This window comes from Polyodon spathula, chromosome 11, assembly GCF_017654505.1.
Source record: "Polyodon spathula isolate WHYD16114869_AA chromosome 11, ASM1765450v1, whole genome shotgun sequence".
NCBI classification, from domain to species: domain Eukaryota; kingdom Metazoa; phylum Chordata; class Actinopteri; order Acipenseriformes; family Polyodontidae; genus Polyodon; species Polyodon spathula.
Window position 1 is genome coordinate 1,848,156 of NC_054544.1, and position 20,946 is coordinate 1,869,101.

Here is a 20,946-nt window from a genome sequence, read left to right on the forward strand (position 1 = left end):
TAATGATACCTATAAAACCTGGAGGAGATCCAGACCCTGAGGACATCAGGTGAAGTCAGTATCTTATAGAGAAGCTGCACCTTTTCTGGTTCAGAAATGTGATGTTTACTGCCTGAGCAGCATGAAACGCCTCCATGAATGAGAATATAAAAGCTTGGGCAGCCAGTGCCATTGGCTAACCGGCAGGGCCCTGTAAAATGGAACACAAACTGGTTTGTACACCGTGAAACAAGTGCCTTCCCTTCACTGCTGTGCTGCATGTAATCTGTTTGTCAGAGAGCTGTTAACTACTTAGCTGTGAAATTGTTCCTGTTATCATGCAGATTGTATAGTCAGAGTTTGCACACAGACGTCTGCAGCGCAATGTCAGGGTAACCATCTCAGCAGGAAGAGCATTGCAGAGGTAATCGATTTACAGTCTATAACCAATCTTGTTCTCTGGTAACACCGTGCAGAACATATTACACCAGTTGTCATCTTACAAACTATTTTGAAGACAATAATTGCATACACACACACACACACATACAAAGAAAGAAATTCCAACACAAATGAACAGACTCTGGCATTTTAATAAAAAAATAATTATTATTATTATTATTATTATTATTATTATAATATTCAAGCATTGGCATAGCAGAAATAACTGAAGTGAATTTTCAAATATTTTAATTTAGAAATTCTGATTACAGTTCAGTTTTTTGTTATATTTATCCAGCATTTATGGAGACTCAGGCAGCACCTCACTGCAGCTTGTCCTTTAAAACAGAACCCGACCAGGTAGTCCGCTGTTTGCTGTGTTCATCAGCCGCAGTTGCTAGGACCCTGAATATTGTCCTCGTTAGTCACTCATTCAAACACCCAGCTGCTGAGTTTATTATCCATGTAACAATACGGGCCACCACCTCCTGGTACAGAAAGGCTTGTCGTCATAATTAGGTCCACAGTGGGCTGCTGCAGAGCTCTGGTGTTCCTATAATATCATCATACAAGTTTGTATTAAAAAAAAAAAAAAACACATCAATCCATAATTCTTTTTTTTTCAGTCTTTGCAACCTTTGCACCCAAATCTAGCATGGCACTGTCAATGTGTCTGCTGCTGCTGGTGGTAGGGTTGAGTGGGCACCATTTGGTTAAGAAATGGTTGCCCACACTTCCCTCCTCCCTAGCTGGAGGTGTCTTCTGTGGCTCACACTTGTCAAGCTGTTGAATCTAGTGTCTGTTCTGGTAGTTCTGAAGTCGATGGGTCAATGGGTGGGCTGGGAGGGGGGGGTTGGGTGCTTATATGATCCCTTCGCTGTGTTTGCTGCGCCACACCACCAGTGCGGTCACGAGCAGCGTGACCAGAACGGGCACCACGATGAAAGGACCCAGGACGCTGTTGGGGGGATCGCTGAGGGAGCGGCCGGACAGTGAGCAGTTTCTGAAGTAGAGCTTGTGGATGCTGATGAAGAACTCATCCACCAGCCGGTTGGGCCAGTAGCACTCCAGCTTCTCAGCTATCAGAAACGTGCAGTTGGTGAGCTCACCGTAGGACCTGCGGAAGGAGAAAAGAAAAGAAGCTGTGAAGACAGATTACTTTGGAAACATCCATTCACTGCCCATTCTAGTGATGCCATCCACCACTTCAAGCACTATACATGTTCTGAAGAATGTCCTTGTCATTGTTACTGTACATGTCAGACACCCATGTTATAAGTGATTGTGGGTTTTTTTGCAATCAAGAATACTTTCTTTGCTTCTGAATAACTTCAGTCATATCTATCTGTCTACTATCAATTCTAATTGCCTTTCCTGCAGCGTTCAGTTGACGAGAGGAGAAATTTTTCTGTATCTCCATTAAGCTTTATGATTCCCCCCAAAGATGAGTGACACTTTGTAACTTGCTTCCCTATGGACTGTTCTCTTAAACCCACACTTAAATCAGCAGACAGCAGGCAGTAAGATGAGTGCTGCTTTTCAATGCGGAGCCAATAGACTGCAATTGGTCTGGGAGTTGCCAGGCTCTAAAGTATGTATAGACGCCCATGTGAAGCTATCCTATTGTGTTCACAGGGCAGTGCTTAAACTCTGTGTCAGGGACAGGTTCTAGAATGCAGGTTGTGTTTTAATTAGAGGTAAAAGCAACTTAGTTGCTTGCAAAGCTTAGCAGCAAGATACATTTCTGATACAGTTGCAAGTTCCATTCGGCTTTTGAAACTAAGAAAAATATAGTCAAGTAGAGGTCACCAATATGGGGATTATAAGAGTTTGGTCATGCAGGCTAGAGAGAGTTTATTAAGTTGCTTTCCAGGACTTCAAGCAGAATTTGCTAGGTTGTGGGTTGGGGTGTTGGGCATGTTCATCCCACTGGTTTTGTATTTAAACTGAAGCCTGGGGATTGGTACTGGGTTTTGGTGGCCGTCATTCCTAAAGACTGAGCATTCTGGGTACATTGTTTCCTTCATGTTGGGAAGAGTGCTGCCACGGCAAGTATTGTGCCAGGTAGCATTCGTAGTAGTAGTAGTGACACTAGTGATTTTAGCATCATGAGTGACAGTCCCCAGTGCCTAATAAGAGCCCATTAGGCAGTCCCCATTGCCTAATAAGAGCAACACAACAGTAAAACTTTGAGCTGTCTTTATCCGAGCATTCTAGCATAGTATTATTTATTGAAACTTGCTGTGTTCAGATTTTGGGGGTGGTTTTTAATGCTTTTAACTGCATTGTGTAATGTCAAATTTTCCGAAAGCATAAACCCCAACTATCAAGTTCGCTGTCACTTTTCCACTTAACAACTGCTGTAACAAAATATACCCTTGGATGTATAAAAGAGGCCAGATCACAGCTGTATGCTAGAAGGACAGAATGCTCGCCGCAGGATTCTTCACAGATTCACAATTTTTAACCCTGAATGGAAACAGAGCCATTTTATATTTAGCATGATGTCTCCATTGTGGGTTTGGCATAAAAGTGTATTGAGTCAATCAAGGATACTTTGTGACATATAGTAAAGATCCTTTAGGAACTGACTTGACAAAGTTCTGGGACCAATCAGCTGCCAGGAACCGGATGAGAAAACCCAGGATGAATGACCCGCTCTCGTTCGTTACTCTTATTAAAGGAAGGAATGAGTTTGGCCCTACGATAAGCACTACCTAAAAGGTATTTGACAGTTTATGATTTAAAAAAGAAAAAGAAAAAAGTTAATGTATGGGTCAGAAATAATAAAAGTTAATCTCGTGAATTAGAGGCAGTAATAACCAAGGAGCGGTTATCATTTCAGAACCATTCAATACCTTACAGACGTCAGGTCAGTGAAATGTGTTACCAGACCAGGCCATGCCAGCGACAGCATATTGGATTTCTTGACAGATGAGACACTCATTCAGGATTAATGGGGTTTCTAAACACAAGGAGTCTGCTTACAGCTTTTCTTCTTAAATTCTGAGATGGCTGAGCCGTGCTCCAGTGTACTGTTGAGAGCTTCTCTTCATAGACGTGCTACATTCCTAGCCTCCACCCTTCAGTGCGTACTCTGTTTATTTACACAGGATTCTGTTGTTGCTTCTCTACTTTACCAATGGGACACAGAAGGAAAGAAAGGAATGGAAGAAACATCATACACAAAAATTCAAGCTAACCACAACATGTTTCATAGGCTAAATCCACATATAATAAAGGACTTAAACTTCGGTATCATTAGAATACTTGCAATAAATACAGTAATACTGGAAACTTTGTCTAATGTACAACATGATTTTATCTGATAATTTTGATAAGGAAGAGACATATTTAACATGGGTGTAACGACACACTGTGATTGAGTCTAGGTTTCACTAGTTATGAGGTGTCTCATACTGTGACACGTAGAACTTCAGTTTTCAGTCTATAGTTTAAGCCATTTAAGCATGGACCATTTATCACTGCTTATCTGCCAGGTTCTCTGTCATGAGGGACCGCTCCTATCAGCACTCTCTGTCACAGCCAGGGCCAGTCTCTAGGTAAAGTTACAGAGTGCCCTTGCTGTTCCCATAGTAACAAGTGGGTGGTATAAACCCTGCATAAGGAAAGATCAGCATTGTGGGAATCTCATTTTAAACACGCACTACCACTCTGCCTCAGAGGGTTTTTCTTTGTTCCTGCAGCTCTGGGAATCTCATTTTCCAGTGCATGTTCACTGCTATAGTTAGGTGAATGTTTTATCAGGGAGCAGGAATGTGTCTCAGAGGTAATGAAATCTCTATGCAGACAGAGCCACTTCTCTGCTAAATATAGCTGTGACAACCCAGCCATGCACTCACACACAGAGTGTCATAGAAAAGATAATTTCGCTGTGTTCTGAAGAGATGCTTTCTGTACGTCAGTCCGTCTGTCTCTCTGTCTACACCATGTGCGGTCTACCCAGTGCTGGAGGAACGGAATACCCTCCGTCCTTGATATTATCAGAGGTGGGTTAGTTGAACAGAACCAAGGGATAGAGGCCAGTGTCACACATGCAAACAAAACACATACTTGTGGGAAGATTGTGGGAAAAAATACTTTTAGTTCAAAGTAACAGAATTCAAGGTTGATTTTTTTTACATGATTGGAAGTAAAACTGATCTGATTTGCATCCAAATGTACAACCAAACCGTTTGGAAGAAACATATTTGAGAAAAAAAAAAAAAAAAAAATTATTGGGCTGGTTTCACAGACCCTGATTAGCACACATCGTGGACTACGTATGGACTTTAGGTACGAAGACTAATAAGGGCATGTGAAACCAGCCTATCGAGTTTGAAATAAATCCCTAAAGAGAGAAATCCAAATGAAGTCATAGAAAATCGTTCCATGCTCTGTTTTTTCAAATGATCTGATTTGGATGAAATTGAGTATAAAAGTGCAAGCTATACTGTATATTTTCAAGTAGATCCTTTAAACGTAAGTAAGTCGTGTTCTTTCACAGGACACAAAGCAGATGCTGTGATGATGCTGTCTCGGTAAGGTACCCACTGTAGATACCAAAATACACCAGTTTTAGTGTGTCAATAAAAGATTATTTAAACTTCATGATGTCTTTTAAGCCTCAGTTTTGATACAGCAAATTCAGACTTGAAGACCGAATAGTTCTTTGAGACAGTTTGCACAATGCGAATACCCTTTGTGACACAGTCCTCGAGCAGGCAGCTGTCTGTTAAGTATGATGTTCCATTTGTTACTCAAGCTTCTTAAGGGGGAACAGAACCTTGAACAAGTGATGTGGCTGGATGTTGTAGATGAATGTGCCTATCTGTCAGCAGTGCATGAGCCCACAGGAGAGACTGTGGCTTTGCATTCATCCCCTTGAACATTAGAAAAAGAACTGTGTTCGACAAGCAACACTGAAGCATATCCACAGCCAGGAACAGGGAGGTACAATCAATTAGGAACTGAAAAGTCCTGTCAGAGTACTCACTCCTTTACAATTCCCGGTGAGTTGCACTGGGACGACCCACACTGCATTGCTACAACATGGATTCAATTATAAGAAAGTTGTATGTAACACACAATTATAATTCCCCAGTCAAAGCGTAATAATAATAGTGCAATTTCCCTTAAATAATAAATACTGACTTTAATTAATAATACAGCCATACTGTATGTAAGAGAAAACATTGCAGGCATGACAAAGCTGCTGTCAGGTTTAGTGGAACAATGGGATCTCCTGCATGTGCACTCGCTTGAAATCCTCCAGCAGCTTATTTTAAGTCAACATGCACTTGCATTTTGAGGGTTTTAAATTTTATTGTAATTTATTTTCTTTTATAATTATTCCTTGCTTGGACTTCATTTGATGTGCACAAACAACCCCGTTTTTTTTTTTTTGAAGGCCACACAACCCCCTTGTACAGACCTTAATAGCACAAAACAAGCATTTTAACAGACATTTGCCATGCATGTACAATGCAGCCTCACATGCAAAAGCAGTTGCAAAGAGTCTTTAGTGAGCGTGCTTATCCAGTCAGGAGACGCACCGAGCAAACGTGACAAACGAGTTCTACTGCTGTCAACAGAGATGCATGTTAACAATCTGGTACCACAGTAGCAGCATTCAGATAAAGCAGGAATAAGACTGGAGCTGTAGGAGGGTTTCTTCACTGTGCCTGAGGGCTTTTGAACACAGTTTAGAGAAAAGTTTTTTCCGTTTTGTTTTTTCAAGAAAAGGATTTTTCCACCTCTGCCGCTTTGTTAAGCCGTCAACCCACACGTTGTACAACAAAAGCTGAAAATGTTGCTCCCCTAATGAGAGCGGTTTAAAATACAGTCAGGCCACCGTTCAGCCTGAATTTATTAGAGCGCTAGCTTGCTGTGAAAATGCATTAGGTTGCTATTAGTTTGCAAGTCCCGGGCTAACTTCAGCTTCAATCTCTCACACTGAGAGGGAGATTGGGACATCACATAATCTTTCATATACAGGAGAAACATATGAGATCTACCAAGTGAAAGGAATGCATATTAGGGAACTGGCATCATTTTGTTATTTCTATGTACTTTCAATTGGAAACAAATGCATTCATAATGGGCACTGTGCAGAGGATGGATATAATTGCATAACTAGCTCTCAAGTAAATTGCCAGTTGGTTTGCTTTATCTGCTTATAAGAGCAAGCATAAACTGTATGCCACTCGTGACCTCTAATACTCTTGCTGTCCGTCAACTCTTGGTGCTATTTCCACTGGTCACCCAACAGCCCCCTCACACAACAGTAAAGGGATCAGCAATAGAGATCCACAATGACTGAGACAAGACTTGCAAACCATCTGCGGACAGGAAATCAAAATCAATGGGAAAGCCAAGTAAAAGGGCCAGAAAAAGTACATTTCTATGTTTTTTAAGTTGATGGATAGGACTCTTTTGGGATGGCCAACTTTACATGGCTTTCACATCACATCATCCTTCCGCAAATGGTTTATGAGAGAATGATGCTACACACTGAACATTATCCCCCTGTGTCAATTAGAGTGTGCAGAAGACACACTCTCGTAACGTGCTGAGAATGTTAAATGGGTTTTTCGGCATACTCTTCCGCTTTAAAAAAAAAATGAAATAAATGAAATAACTTTATCTTGCCTGACTTTTTTGTATATATATTTTACCACCTTCCAGGTAACAGGGTCCTAAGTTTGATTTTGTTCACAAAATTAGAAAAAGTAAAATGAACTTGCTTAGCAATATACCCATATCATATCAATGATCCTATACTGGAGAATAATGTCAAGAGTCCTGGGTTCCACTCGGGTTCCACGTGGGTTCCATGCGGGTTCCACGTGGGTTCCACTCGGGTTCCACACAGGTTCCAAGTTTTATTACAAGATTCCTTTCCCATAGGAATTCACTCCAAACTATAACAGTTTAGATTTACAGGGGTTTGTTTTAGTAATGAGCATGGTGTGTATATAATATAAACACACTCTACTGTGCTTCTATTGGGCTCTCTAAGCTCCATCAGCTTGTTTTGCTGTGCCTCATCTATTCTTTACAACACGTTACAGGGCATAAGGCCTTGTATTAATAATAACCCTTCTCTTTGTATGATCTGCTTGATTATTCCAATTACAGGCAGAAAAAAACTGGAAGATTGTCCTATGGCAGCTCCTCCCTCCCTTTATAAAAAATAAAAGTTAGTGAAACATACACGATTTGGGATACTTCAAGATATAGATTTGAAACGTCAAGCTGCCTGGCCACTATACCCTAATGAGCAGAAACTGGGGTTCCAGGTCAGTATTCCAAATCTTCAGTGTGTTAAGAAGCACTGAGTGTCTTTTTTTCAAGCAATTAACACACATCATGTTTGAGCTGGCCAGGTTAGTCATGCTCTTTAGGGACACACTGCTGCAGAACTCACATCCACATATCAGTTTGTAATGAAAAAAAAAGCTCACAGTTTCATTTCCTGCCCAATGTTTAAGAAAGCAGCACTGTCCCAAATGACTAGTCCATCCTGTACTGTAGGAGCAATATTTTTCATGCTGCTGTACACTGATTGGGAGAAATGCAATAAGGCAACAGGGGGCAGTGCACAGGATAGTTACTACAGCATTTCTAAACTCTGTGGATGTCAGCACTGTCACTGATGTGAACTGAAAGGCTTGCAATTTTAAACTGCAGTTTGACACACCTGTTTGAAAAGTTTGGCATTTGTATGCACTCTAACGTTGCTTCAGACACCTTTGTTCTTCAGTGTTTGTATTGTTTTGCACACCTGGTCAGGGATGCAGTGCTGCAGGGTCGAGCCCTCACTTTCTGGGTAGGGTGCGCACTGCTTCCGTACTTCACATGTAGAATATTTCACTGTTTTGCTCCTATTGATATATAGAGATAGATATACATGTGTGTATAACCCATACAAATAAGCAAAGAATATAACAGCCATAAGAAACCCATGAGAGATAAATAATGAAACCGTTTGACTACAGCGTTCCTGGTCTGGAATAATGTGTAAGAGAGGCGAAGGGAACCTGTATCAACGCTGTCGGAGGTGTCAGCGTCTTACAATTAGATGTAATAATTGGAACAGTTCTTATTTTTTGACCCATATATCAGAAATCAAGCAGATAAATAAGCTAAACATTTATATAACAGATCAAACTCAATCACAACAAACAAATCAAGGGTACCTGTGGCCTTTTCTTGCAAACGGATACACAGCTCTGCCAGCCAATGACAGCCGGTCCTCAGGGGAAAGCCCAGGACAGGTCTGTTACAAATGTTACATTTTCCAAGCCAGCAAGCAAGAGAATGAAACAGCTGGGGAAAAAAAGCTTCCGATTGCCCCAGGGGGAGTCCTTCCTTCCCAGGCTGTCATGCTGCTTGCTCTGATGGTCCCAGAGTGCATGACCCGGGAGACACTCTGCAATACAGCACGGTGTTTTCAACTGCAGGAATTCATATGAGATCCGACCTAAACTAAGCTGTGTGACTAGGTGCACGTACAATGTTCCCACAAGAAGAAACGCTTCTCTTAACTGTTTAACATCATCAGCATGTTACAATGAATCATTAAACATAGTTACCTCATTCCGGCCGGCCAGAGCCTCTGCAGAAATATTTTAAAGGAGCATTTTTCCACTTGCATGAGTTGTATTTAAACCACTAGAAACCCCCTGTGAAAAATGAAGGTAACTGGTAGCTTTGTGTATGAAAGCATGCCACAATCATTGCTTTTCATTAAATTGCAAAGGATTAATAATGCAGAGGGTCCTGTCAAGACTGTGCAGCAACACACGCGACAGCATCGAGCTCCACTCTAAAGGCACGGGAATTGAATTCACTCCATATCATTCAAGTATTAAAGCAGTTTCTAAAGCTGCAGTAACAGTAACGGACATGCAGATTATATACTATATTTGTTTGACTGGGCAGCATTGCGTATTGTTTAAACTAACCCTGGTCCTACTGCTGGAGTGGTGGTTTGTTTTGCAATAGCTATGTAACTTGTTTGGGTGCCTTTGTACCGCATATAAGCATGCAATGACAGCTCTGTGCAGGGTTTTTCAGTATATGTGTCACATGTGGCATGCTGGTCTATAAAAGGTGTCTCCTTCCAGGCTGGAGTTATGTCAGGCCCTGCTGTTAAGATCCTGGATCTCACTGCACACAGGCTGAAATGTGACCTGCACCAGAATAGCAGTTCAAGGCTATGCAACCTTCACATATTAAATGTTAAAGACAGTCCAGAACAGCACAAGCCAAGCTCTCATCTCCACACAAAAGAGGACTGAGGACAGAGCTTTCACCTTGCCAGCCAAGCATCCTGAGAGACATTTAATGAACTGATCCACCACAGGACCCCTAGAAGTTCTTTACACAATATTCTACACCAGCTTCCCACCAACCACAAAACGAAGACCTCATAACCTAATCATGCCTTCATGCATTCATTATACACGCATGTTATATATTATAGGAGAACCTTGAGATTCGGATTGATTAATTGATTGATTGATTTTTACCCTCAAGGTGTAAATGCAAGTGTTCTGCAGGAAAGTATTTTCTGTTTTGTACAAATCATGCAGTGATATAGTGGGATCCTATAATATATCCCCTGGACTCAGAGAGGCACCTTCACAAAATTTGTCCCCCCTGTCTTAGTTCATAGTTTTCAGATGTTCAAAATAAAAATTGTGGTATTGAGAGGCACCCAGGGGTGGCACACCCCTTCTCTTCGCACGCTTCTGTGTTCCTACGCTGTGTACACGACACAGAGAATTCTGCTATAAGCACAGGTAAGGGCCCTCATGGAATTTTTCAACTGATCTCAAGCACAAGTTTAGGACGGCATTGGAAAACAGCCCGCTGGGCTCAGCAGGTGAGGTCATTATCACTATGCAATCAATTCATTTCATAATCAGCTAGCTTTCTGATAAAAACTGTTAGACAGCCCCCCACACATGCAAGCCCCGCAGTGGCAGATGTTTCATTGCGCCTGTCAGCAGGGCCTCGCTGTAATGGCAAGACATCAGTGGTATGGCATGGGATGGGGTGTATTAATAGGAGAAACTCGACCTCCTTGGTGTATACTGATGGCTGGGCTCCAAGGGAAACCCCATACGGCAGTTTGTGTGAGCATTTAGATCCAGTTTGGGCTTGTTTAAAAATCCAAGCCATTGCCTTACAGTCAGGAAACCGAACTCTTAACTGCCACTGTGAAATGAAGATGCCCTCGGAGTGTAGTTGGAGACTTTGGAAGACATTTAATGAACTTCCTGGTTGAAATATTGCACACAGCTTCACAGCATGTAAAATGAAATGGTTGAATCCAAGGGTGCTTGGATGTGCTAGTTCGCTCTGCAACTAAAGTTTTAAATTGATATGTTAATGCAAATTATATTACAATTATCTTCATAAAAGTTTACTACAGTAAAAGCATAGTAAAATGCAATAAAGCATAGGTAAGCATTGTAAATAATAGTGAGGTATAGTAAAGCATATTAGCAAACTTGACAAACCAGGGTAAATGCACAGTATAAACACATGGAAAACATGGTCAAATTGCAAAAATACCACGGTAAACTTTTGTTACCTTTACCTGCGTTCTTGATTATGAGGGCTTACCCATTGCTGGTTTGCATCTTAAAGGACTGCATATTGATGTATTTTCTTATTTGCTATTACATGACTATGTTTTAAACTTTTGTTTTCCAGACAAGCTAACATTTCTTTCTTTAAAAAGTCCACAGTGTAATAAAACGGTATGCAGACACATTACTGATTCGTCAACAATGTCTAAATATCGCTGTTGACTGAATTACTGAAATAAGACTACACCTGGTGTTCTGCAGATGGAAATACACTAGACTTGCATGCACTGTTAAGATTGTGAAAGCTCTGGTACATAAAGTTACCCCAGACACAGTCTAGATCAGTGGAACAAACCACAGTACAAATATACTTAAATGTCTCACTTCATTTTTTCTTTTTTTCTTTATTTTAGAAAATAATGTGTATTGGGTTAGGGTCTGGGGGTAGGACATCCAAAATGACACTGGAGTAACTTCAAAGAAGACCACAAAAAGAGAAAAGATCAAATCAGAATACTTTTTATCTTCCACTTTTTGTGGACGCAGTTGGTATTCTTCAGTAGCATGTATCTGTAATGTTTTACCAAAGCAAACCAGTGGAATTTACTGAGCACTTTGCATCATTTCATGAAAAACAAAAAATAAAAGTGCCCCCAACACAAAAATAAGCAAGCTGGAGTACTGTTTCCATCTCAAAAGGAAGCTGAACTGATGTCATAGTCAAGCGGGTTTAACAGAGGTGGGCTAAAAAGAGGCTCATCTGATAGTATATATATATATATATATATATATATATATATATATATATATATATATATATATATATATATATATATATAATGTACTGTGGCAAAGTGCCCGCCCCCGTGTATATTTTGTGTTGTGTGTTAATGTTGGTGTTTAGTCATTGGTACACGGGATATAAACGGGTCTGTGTAACACAAGTGTTTAAAATGCATATTTGTATTTAAGCAAGAGGATTGCACAGCACTTCACGTGCAAGTAAAATGTAATAATATGTGAGCATGGGGAATTGCACGGGGAATTGCACGTTGTTGAAGCTGACACCCTGGGATCCTCCAAGAAGCTGCTTGATGAGATTCTGGGGTCAATAAGCTACTAACAATCAAACAAGCAAGATGGGCCGAATGGCTTCCTCTCGTTTGTAAACTTTCTTATGTTCTTATGTTCTTAATTCACGTGCAGTTATACCGCGACTCCAATTGAATGATTGATTAGCAGTCGAGTCTCGGTACAGCTGCATAAAAGCAGCATGTTTTCACTCACTCGGGGTTGCGTGTTCGGTGAGTGGAGAACGGGATTGGAGATGGAGGTAATAATAATAATAATAATAATAATAATAATAGTTAATAGTCAAAATATCAGCTCACCGTGTTTGTCTGTGTAGTCCGTTTTGTTTGCCTCTTTAATTTGGCGAAAGTGCCTTGTCCTGTGGTTTTGTTTGTTACAACCTTTTTATTTACTGTTCTGTTCATTCATTAAATGCTGAGCGAAACCAATCGCTCAGCTCCACCTCTCTGTTGTTTATTTCCTGGTTCCTGTTTCTATTCTGATGTCACCCACTACAGCCATCTTTGTGACATGTACATAAAACATAAAACACACCTGGGAAATACTTCTTATAAATAGCGTAGGGTACATTTGTTAAATGCATATGTGTAAGCGATCAGGATTTGACAATGTCTTAGATGTTACTGCTGCTAAAGATAGCTTACACTTACAAGGGAAGGGCTGCACTTACCCAACTGTGTCCTCCCATTCGCACCAGTAGCGCTGCCCAAGAGCGTCCATATCAAATTTAAACTTGCTCAGACAGTACTCCTCTATGGCGTGGCTGTAGAAGGCTTCGTCACAAGCAGTGACAGAAATGAAATGATGAGCTGCAAAAACAACAACAAGCACAACAAGTAGAGCACACGTGGTAATGCTTTACAGCCAGTTCAAGAGACATTATTGTATATACATATATGCATGTCACACATACAACTGCAACAACAAGACCATTTAAATAACAGTACACATATAATAATAGAAAAACAGCCATTTTAAAGTTACACTAAAACCCACTAAGATAAGAAAGCCATTTTATAAAAGTTTGTTTTTAGTCTTGACTTGAAAACTGCATCGGTCCCAGCTTCCCTGACAAACAAAGGCAGAGCATTCCATAATTTAGGAGCTCTACAAGAAAAAGTCCTCCCTCCTCCCATGTTGCTTTTGTTGACCCTAGGAATAACCAGCAGCCCTGCATCCTGTGATCTCAGAGTGCAGTTTGGAAGATATGGGATCAGTAACTCTGCAAATAACTAGGTGCTAATTAATTCAGGGCCTTGTAAGTTAACAAAAATCAATTCTATACTGCATAGGGAGCCAGTGTAAAGAGGCCAAAACAGGGATAATATGTTCACTTTGCCCAGTTTCAGTCAGAATTCTAGCGGTGGTATTCTGAACAAGCTACAAGTGGAATACCACATGTTTTGGGACACCAGAAAAAATGCATTACAAGCATCAATTCTAGATGAAACAAAGGCATGCATTAGTCTCGGGAGTGTTTATGTGCAAGTGAATTTGTAATTATGAAAAGGGTTTTTTTTTTACATTGTTAATGTACCGTATAATTGTGTTCCTTTTCTGAACTCGCAAGCCCCATTCTAAGTGTTATGCTTGAAATGTGTAGTACTGTAATAAACAAACTGTTGAAATCTGCTCCACACCCCTTCTCTTCAAAGCCACACTGCCACGTTTAGTTAGAAGATTTGTAGGATTAATCAATGAAAATATCAGAGGGTGACGTCATAGAAATGTTTTAAATGTCTTGTTAAACAACTATAATGACTGAAAATCATCTGAAGTTAATAGCAAAGCAGCAGGCACCAGGAGCCAGGAGGCTGTAGTACAGTCATTCACGAAACACACAGAGCATAGTCCTGAAAGGTGTGGGCCTAGAGGAAGATGAGGGGCTAATCCAGCGATCCAAAGAGCTCAGCTGCTCTCGCTTCTATTTTTACTGCCCGCCAATCATGTGAGTTTGTTTTTTACCCTTCCATCATTAAACATTCAGCGCTGCCATTTTGAATCCGGGGACAGCACAGTGTGCCTTTGCAATGCATGCGAGCTGCATGTGAGACCAGACAGCAGGGTTGTTTACAGCCTCATACTAAATACTGAAGCCTCAAATCAAATAAGTAAATGCCATATGGTAGGTTTCTAAAAGGCTTTTAAATTTTCTTATGAGAAGACTCTCCCCTCGAGACATTTAAGCGCTATGCGGCATGCTGCTATCAAATGGTCTATTCAATACTGCAGAATATGTCTGTTCAGCTCACATAACCGAGCTTTAAAATTAATTGGCCATTTTTGTTGATCACCCAAACAAATCTATGTGATGCAGGTGTACTATTCGTTTACATTTGCTGTGACAGCATCATTAGATTGAGTTAACTGGAAAAAGTCAATACTTTCAATAAACTGTGCTATATATACTGTGTTATATATACTGTGCTAAGGAGTTAGAAAGCAGTGCAACACTACGTATGTATTCATTTTTGTTTACACAGCTTTCAGATTTTAACCATTTACTCCTTGCTAGTTTCAAAAGCTGTATTCTTAAGGAATGTGTGTTGTAATTTTAATGCATGTTTCTTGTAACTTGGGCTTCAGTGTCCAGATAAAATTGTACAGTGACTCGTTGAGGCCATCAAAAAACAACTCTTTGTTATGTCGAGATCACAAGATCATTTATCTCAGCATTTCAACAGCACATTATAATAGCCACTTGTGCAGTGAATTGACAAACAACAACACGACCGAGGCAGAGATAGATATTTATATACATAAACAAATCATATGACATCAGTATCAGCCATCGGTTCATTTACACACGTTTTACATGAGCTTAAACAGCTCCAGTACATCAAGCAATAGGCCATTGCAAACATGCAAAACGTGTTTCATGAAGTGATGTTCATTCAATAAGAAATGACACTTGAAACAATGTGTCACAAAGATTCTGTTGTATTTATTTGTGATGTTGATCAGAGCTCGGGACAAGCTTATCTGAGAAGAAAGCAGTCCTATACATATACTGTACAGCAACAGATCTGTTTAATAACAACAGCAAAAACAGAGGAGACCCAATCAGAACCCAGTGGAGGACCGTGAATACATTCACTGGAGGAAGGAACTATTTTCCTGAAGTATTTCCCTGATGTAATCTATTTAAAACCTGACATTTGAACTTTTCAATATTCCTAATTAGTCAGGAAGACCAGCCCTTCGTCAAGCTCACTGAGTTAGAACTACAGCAGCCTCTGAGCCGGACAGCTCTTGTATTATAACGTCAGATGTGATTGATTACAAAACATCCCTTAACATCATGAACGTGCTAAAAATAGAGGACGACACATTTCTTTACTTGACTAGCCTTTATTTATTCAGCTAGACTTGCAATCAGAAACAAATGTTTTTGTGAAGACTAACGCGATCAAGCAGCGACCTTACAAACCACAACCCACACGACACAACCCACACTATACCACCCAATACAGCAGGCATGGTTCTATCAATGGCACCACATTCTGCAGATGAAGGGCAAACAGTATTGCATAGTATACAGTACAGTGCAGTTAGAAGATATTTAAAGAGCAACTTTTATATTTATATTTATATATATATTAGCTCAAAGAGCCAGCTGCCCTATTTCAAATATATATATATATATATATATATATATATATATATATATATATATATATATATATATATATATATATATATATTGAAAAAAGTATTTCTTAAGGCCCCAGTTGTAGCATTCAAAAGAGAAGCTAATTTAGGTGATATTCTAGTTCACAGTAAACATAAAAGAATAATTGACAGAATAGGTTCTACAAATACTTGCACTAGTACATGTAAAGTTTGTAAATACATAGACAAAAGTAGACTAATACCTACTGTAAAAATAGCAATGTTGTTTATGGAATAGCCTGTGAAAAATGTGATGAAATAAAATATGTTGGAGAGACTGGAACAACTTTATATAAAAGAATTCAGAACCACCTTTCATTAATTAGAAATAAAAAAAAATGAATGAGCCAATAGTACAGCACTTCACCAGTCAAGGACATGACATAAATGATGTAAAGTTTGTAGTATCAGAACAGCTAAAATTAGACAATGCGACATATAGAAGAATAAAAGAAAGTCAATGGATAAATAGACTGAACACGATTATGCCAGCGGGACTCAACAGAAAAGAATGAACTAATTAATTCCAATAAATATATAAAAGTTAAAAATAATTAAATAAACAAAATTAATTCAAAAGTTGCGCATGCTGATACGCTGGGGAGACCATATCAAGGCTGATCCTCAGAGCCAGCATTGCATGATAATATAAATATAAGTTTATATAAAATAATGTTAATTAGAGTTAATATAGATTTAAAGATATAAGTAAAAGTGATGTCACATATAGAACACCATTACATCATGTAAGAATAAATCATGGATTTGAATATAAACAATAACAAGTAGTTGTCATGCCGTCAAAAACCTATAAATACCTCCAATGTTTTGATTCAAACACAGGCTCCCTTGAGAAAGATATGTACAACATATCGAAACATTGGGCAGCTGGCTCTTTGAGCTTATATATATATATATATATATATATATATATATATATATATATATATATATTTATATATACTATATATAGATATAACATATATAACATTTTCTGTTTCATTTATCTCTTTCTGGGGACTAAATATCTTACGTCCTAGTAAATCTGGTACACCAGAGTGTAACCATTAACCACGCCCCTGCAAACCTGCCTCAACAAGATGTACAGTACAAAATAAATCAGTCAAAAAAACACGTCACTGAATAATGGTGCTACTTCTTACATCCACTAGGGGCAGCGTGTGTACCTGGAGGTTTGATGTGATTCTGTGGGCTGATTGAGGGTTAGGGTTTGGGTCAGATGTACCTGGAGGTTTGATGTGATTCTGTGGGCTGATTGAGGGTTAGGGTTTGGGTCAGATGTACCTGGAGGTTTGATGTGATTCTGTGGGCTGATTGAGGGTTAGGGTTTGGGTCAGATATACCTGGAGGTTTGATATGATTCTGTGGGCTGATTGAGGGTTAGGGTTTGGGTCAGATGTATCTGGAGGTTTGATGTGATTCTGTGGGCTGATTGAGGCCACAGGGGTTAGGGTTAGAGGTTAGGGTTAAGGTTAGTGCTGTAAACTAACTTATTACCTCCAACAAAGAAATTAAGAAATTGAAGCACATTTAAAGAACAAATCATCTGGCCTCTGTAGGTTGGGGGAGTGGAAAGGCCAATAACGGATTTCTTTCAGTGAAGAGTCATGGATAAAGCCAAAACTCAAAACCTTTCATCAGTAAAGCATGACTGTTTGTGACAGACTGATACTGCCTCAATGAAACAATAACAGAGTGCCAGACTGTTAAGAATGGATTGCACGAGAAATCAATACCGTACTCCTGGAACCAACGCACAGACTGCTCATAAAGGGGACTTCAACTGAAACACTTATTTAGAGATTCTGTTTGCTTTAATCAATGGGAAAAGCAAGCTGTAAACATTGTACATTAGTAATTATATATATATATTAATATATATATATATATATATATATATATATATACACACACACACACACACACACACTGAGTGTACAAAACATTAGGAACCTCTGCTCTACCTGCTCATGCTACGTTATAACAATCATCGGGTATGAGATAGGAAACAGCACCATTGCAAACCACTCTGAGACACATGGAGATGCACCGCGGCATGGCTAGTGGAAACGAGGCATCACTGATAAAATAAAATTGGGGCAAAGTATTAAAACGGGTTGAAGGGGAATTTATAAAATCCTCCTTGTAAGTATGTAAGTAGCTATACACTCTTTTTTTTTGGTTTAATTCTCCCCTTGTTGTTATGAAGATGGACTGGTTTAACGTAAAACAGCCACATACAAACATTGCGGGTCCCTTCCAATGATGAACTGTGGGTTCAAGTAATGCATACATGTTTGTATCTTTTTCAACAATCAAATCAGATAAATAAATGTCATCTCTGTGGATGTTGTGCCATGTCTAATTAGTTACTTTTGTCTACACACAGGTATATAATTGAATGTGTCAGATATTAACCCAAGGATAAATATCAGCTGCTCCTCTCTCATCGGTTTTGTCAGTCCAATATGAGAGCTGCTTTAAAAAGCTGGGCAGCTTATGATAAATTTAGACAACAGCTCTGACCCCAAACTAAATGTGAGATTGCAGTTCATGTCTTTGTGTTTTGTGTTGTTGCTTCCCAGAATAGATTGTGTACAGACCTCAGTAATGTAGCACCTGCTTCGGTATCAGTGCTGTAGGCTGGCATTGATTTAATCTTCAGAGACACAGAGAAGCTTTTATTTCAGGGTTTCTGTTTCACGCAACACCTCCGTAGTTAATAACCATTTACAGACAAGCATTTCCAATCCAGTGCTGTGAATGTGAATGACAAACCGCCAACCAGGTGTCAGCAAATGAACGCAGCATTATTCTGAGTGCAATTAGTAAGTGCACCAGACATGACTGAATCGTTCATTCTGACGGCAGCTGTGTGGGTAGGATATATGACTGCATCGATTTGTCACTCAATTATAACTTTCCATTGCAACATACCCAAAACATGTACACAATCTAGAGGGGAAAAAACACACCTTATGATAGCATGTCATAAAAAATAACAAGCCACACAATCAAACATATTATAAAACCAGTCCAAAATATGGCTGTGTGCATTGCAACACCGGAAGAAAAGTCGTCTGATTAAACTCTCTTCGTATCAATGAATAATGGAGTTCTAAGGGAATCAATAGAACAGCACATTTAATAACAATAAATCCTCTCCGATACGCAATTGAAAAGATGAATACAATATTGATGCCACTGAAACCAACACATATTTACTGGTTAAAAAGGCTGTAACACATGTACTCAGTTCTGATAATATTAACCCTACACCCACTAATATTGAAATATTTTAATTTAACCCTTAAATCAAAATACATTAATAACTAAACTTTATGCCTTAGAGACTCCCATAATACTAAATTATTATCACAATGAATAATAATCTAAGGAAATGATATTAAAGAAACACTCTGGGATGAGAAATTAGAGCAACATCACATGGTCTCCTAATTCACAGAGAAGGTCAATTCAGTTTCAATTATTACAGCTAGTCTATTATACCGCTTGTATACCTGTGGATTCAGTGATTCAAACAAAGGCTGGGCATGTGACACTGATAGAGGATCCCTAATACATGTGATATGGAATTACTACAAATTAAAATATTAGTGGGAAAACATTTTATCCCATATTTGTAAAATAATAGATTCTGATATTCAATTTTCAGCTAGACACCTCGCTACTTTCACAAACAAAACCACAAATGAATCAGTTCCTCTCTTAATTGCAAAGAAAGCTGTTTGATTGTAGCCACTGAAAGAAGAGGTAACTATAAGAAAACTAAAAGTAATGTTGCAATGGAGAGTGTAATACTGTATTAAATATGTTGTGTCTGAAGAGACATTCGTGATCATGTACCATACGCTATGTGCGCTTTACTGCACTGATCCACTCACTTCAAATGCACTTCGAACTGTATCAAAATAGAGCTTGTCGCACCTGCATTCATAAATACATGCGAGTGTTTCCTGATAATAAAAGATACCTGCGTGTTACTGAAACGATGCCAAGCTCTGACTCATCTGCACATATCTGAAGTGCAGATAACGGCGGGAATGAAGTTGTGCAAGATACCGACAACAATCTAAATTTACTGAGTAATTTGAATCTAGAAAATAAATATGTGTGTGTGTGTGTGTGTGTGTGTGTGTGTGTGTGTGTGTGTGTGTGTGTGTATGTGCGTGCGTGTGTGTGTGTGTCTATGTGTGTGTGACTAAATACAGCAATGGATAACTATAGATGTCTCACAGCAAAAAAACAAAACAAAATAAAACAAAAAAACAAACAAAAAATAAACACTATTCATGCTATAGCCTATTGATTTTAGGGAGGTATCCCAGCACAAAAACCACAATTTCTGAACGCTGCAAATGAAATAGTAGTCTCTTATTATTAACAATAATAATATCGTATTTTTATAGTCTATGATAAAGTAGCTTACCTATTACAACCCAAACAAGCACCTGCCGGGGTGTGACCGGCGCACTGCCCAATGCCATGATCGCGTTTACTGGGTTTTGATTTGAGTATTGGATTGCTTTTAAAAGTTGCAGGTCAAATATCGAATCCAAAGCAAGAGTGGGCTGTCAATTCCATGAGTTCCGGAAACCGAAAGAAATGCAAAGCCGTCATAACGTCACCTTGCAGAAAACTTTTAAATAAATAAATATACGATATATATTGTTTTTTTTGTTTTTTTTCATGAGACCAGAGCTGTGAAGAACTTGGAACAAAAGACCTTCCTCCTGTTCTCTGAGAAATGTCTCTCCTGTGATGTACTGCCGCAGCTGCTGTGCTCACTTGAAAGTGCCCTTGCACTCTTGCATAGAGGCTGCAGACTTGTCGCTTTGGACAGAGCAGCTCAGTTCAGCGCTCACTGCCGAAGCGCTGCTGGGTGGGGAGGCTTTGTTTTTGTGCAGCTTTAAGTGGGAGGAGGTATCCGAGATCAGCGAATTAAGGGTTTGAAAATGCACTGATGGACAACAACCCATTAACAGCGCCTGTGTGGGGGTGTGTATAATCGTTTACTTTGTATGTATGTAATTAGGTTTAAACTGAAGTACCACATTTAATTGACCTACAGTTGACAAAACAGCTTCACAAATCCTTTTGCTTTGTAATTTATATT

General features: G+C 39.3%; 1 protein-coding gene across 1 annotated transcript; it reads right to left on the reverse strand.

Moving 5' to 3' along the window:
- Positions 1-628: 628 nt before the first annotated feature.
- On the reverse strand, positions 629-20,699 carry LOC121322579 (receptor activity-modifying protein 1-like). Its single transcript, XM_041262694.1, has 3 exons — positions 20,260-20,699; positions 12,787-12,925; positions 629-1,537 (listed from the first exon to the last, which is right to left on the reverse strand). The coding sequence occupies exons 1-3, from the start codon at positions 20,315-20,317 to the stop codon at positions 1,282-1,284; spliced, it is 453 nt and encodes a 150-aa protein (XP_041118628.1). The 5' UTR covers positions 20,318-20,699; the 3' UTR covers positions 629-1,281.
- Positions 20,700-20,946: the final 247 nt, after the last annotated feature.

Coding starts and splice junctions, on each gene's coding strand:
- LOC121322579 (XM_041262694.1), bottom strand. CDS start 20,317: ATGGCATTGGGCAGTGCGCCGGTCACACCCCGGCAGGTGCTTGTTTGG. Junction 12,926..20,259: donor GCTTGTTTGGGTTGTAATAG/GTAAGCTACTTT, acceptor TTGTTTTTGCAG/CTCATCATTTCATTTCTGTC. Junction 1,538..12,786: donor GAATGGGAGGACACAGTTGG/GTAAGTGCAGCC, acceptor CTCCTTCCGCAG/GTCCTACGGTGAGCTCACCA.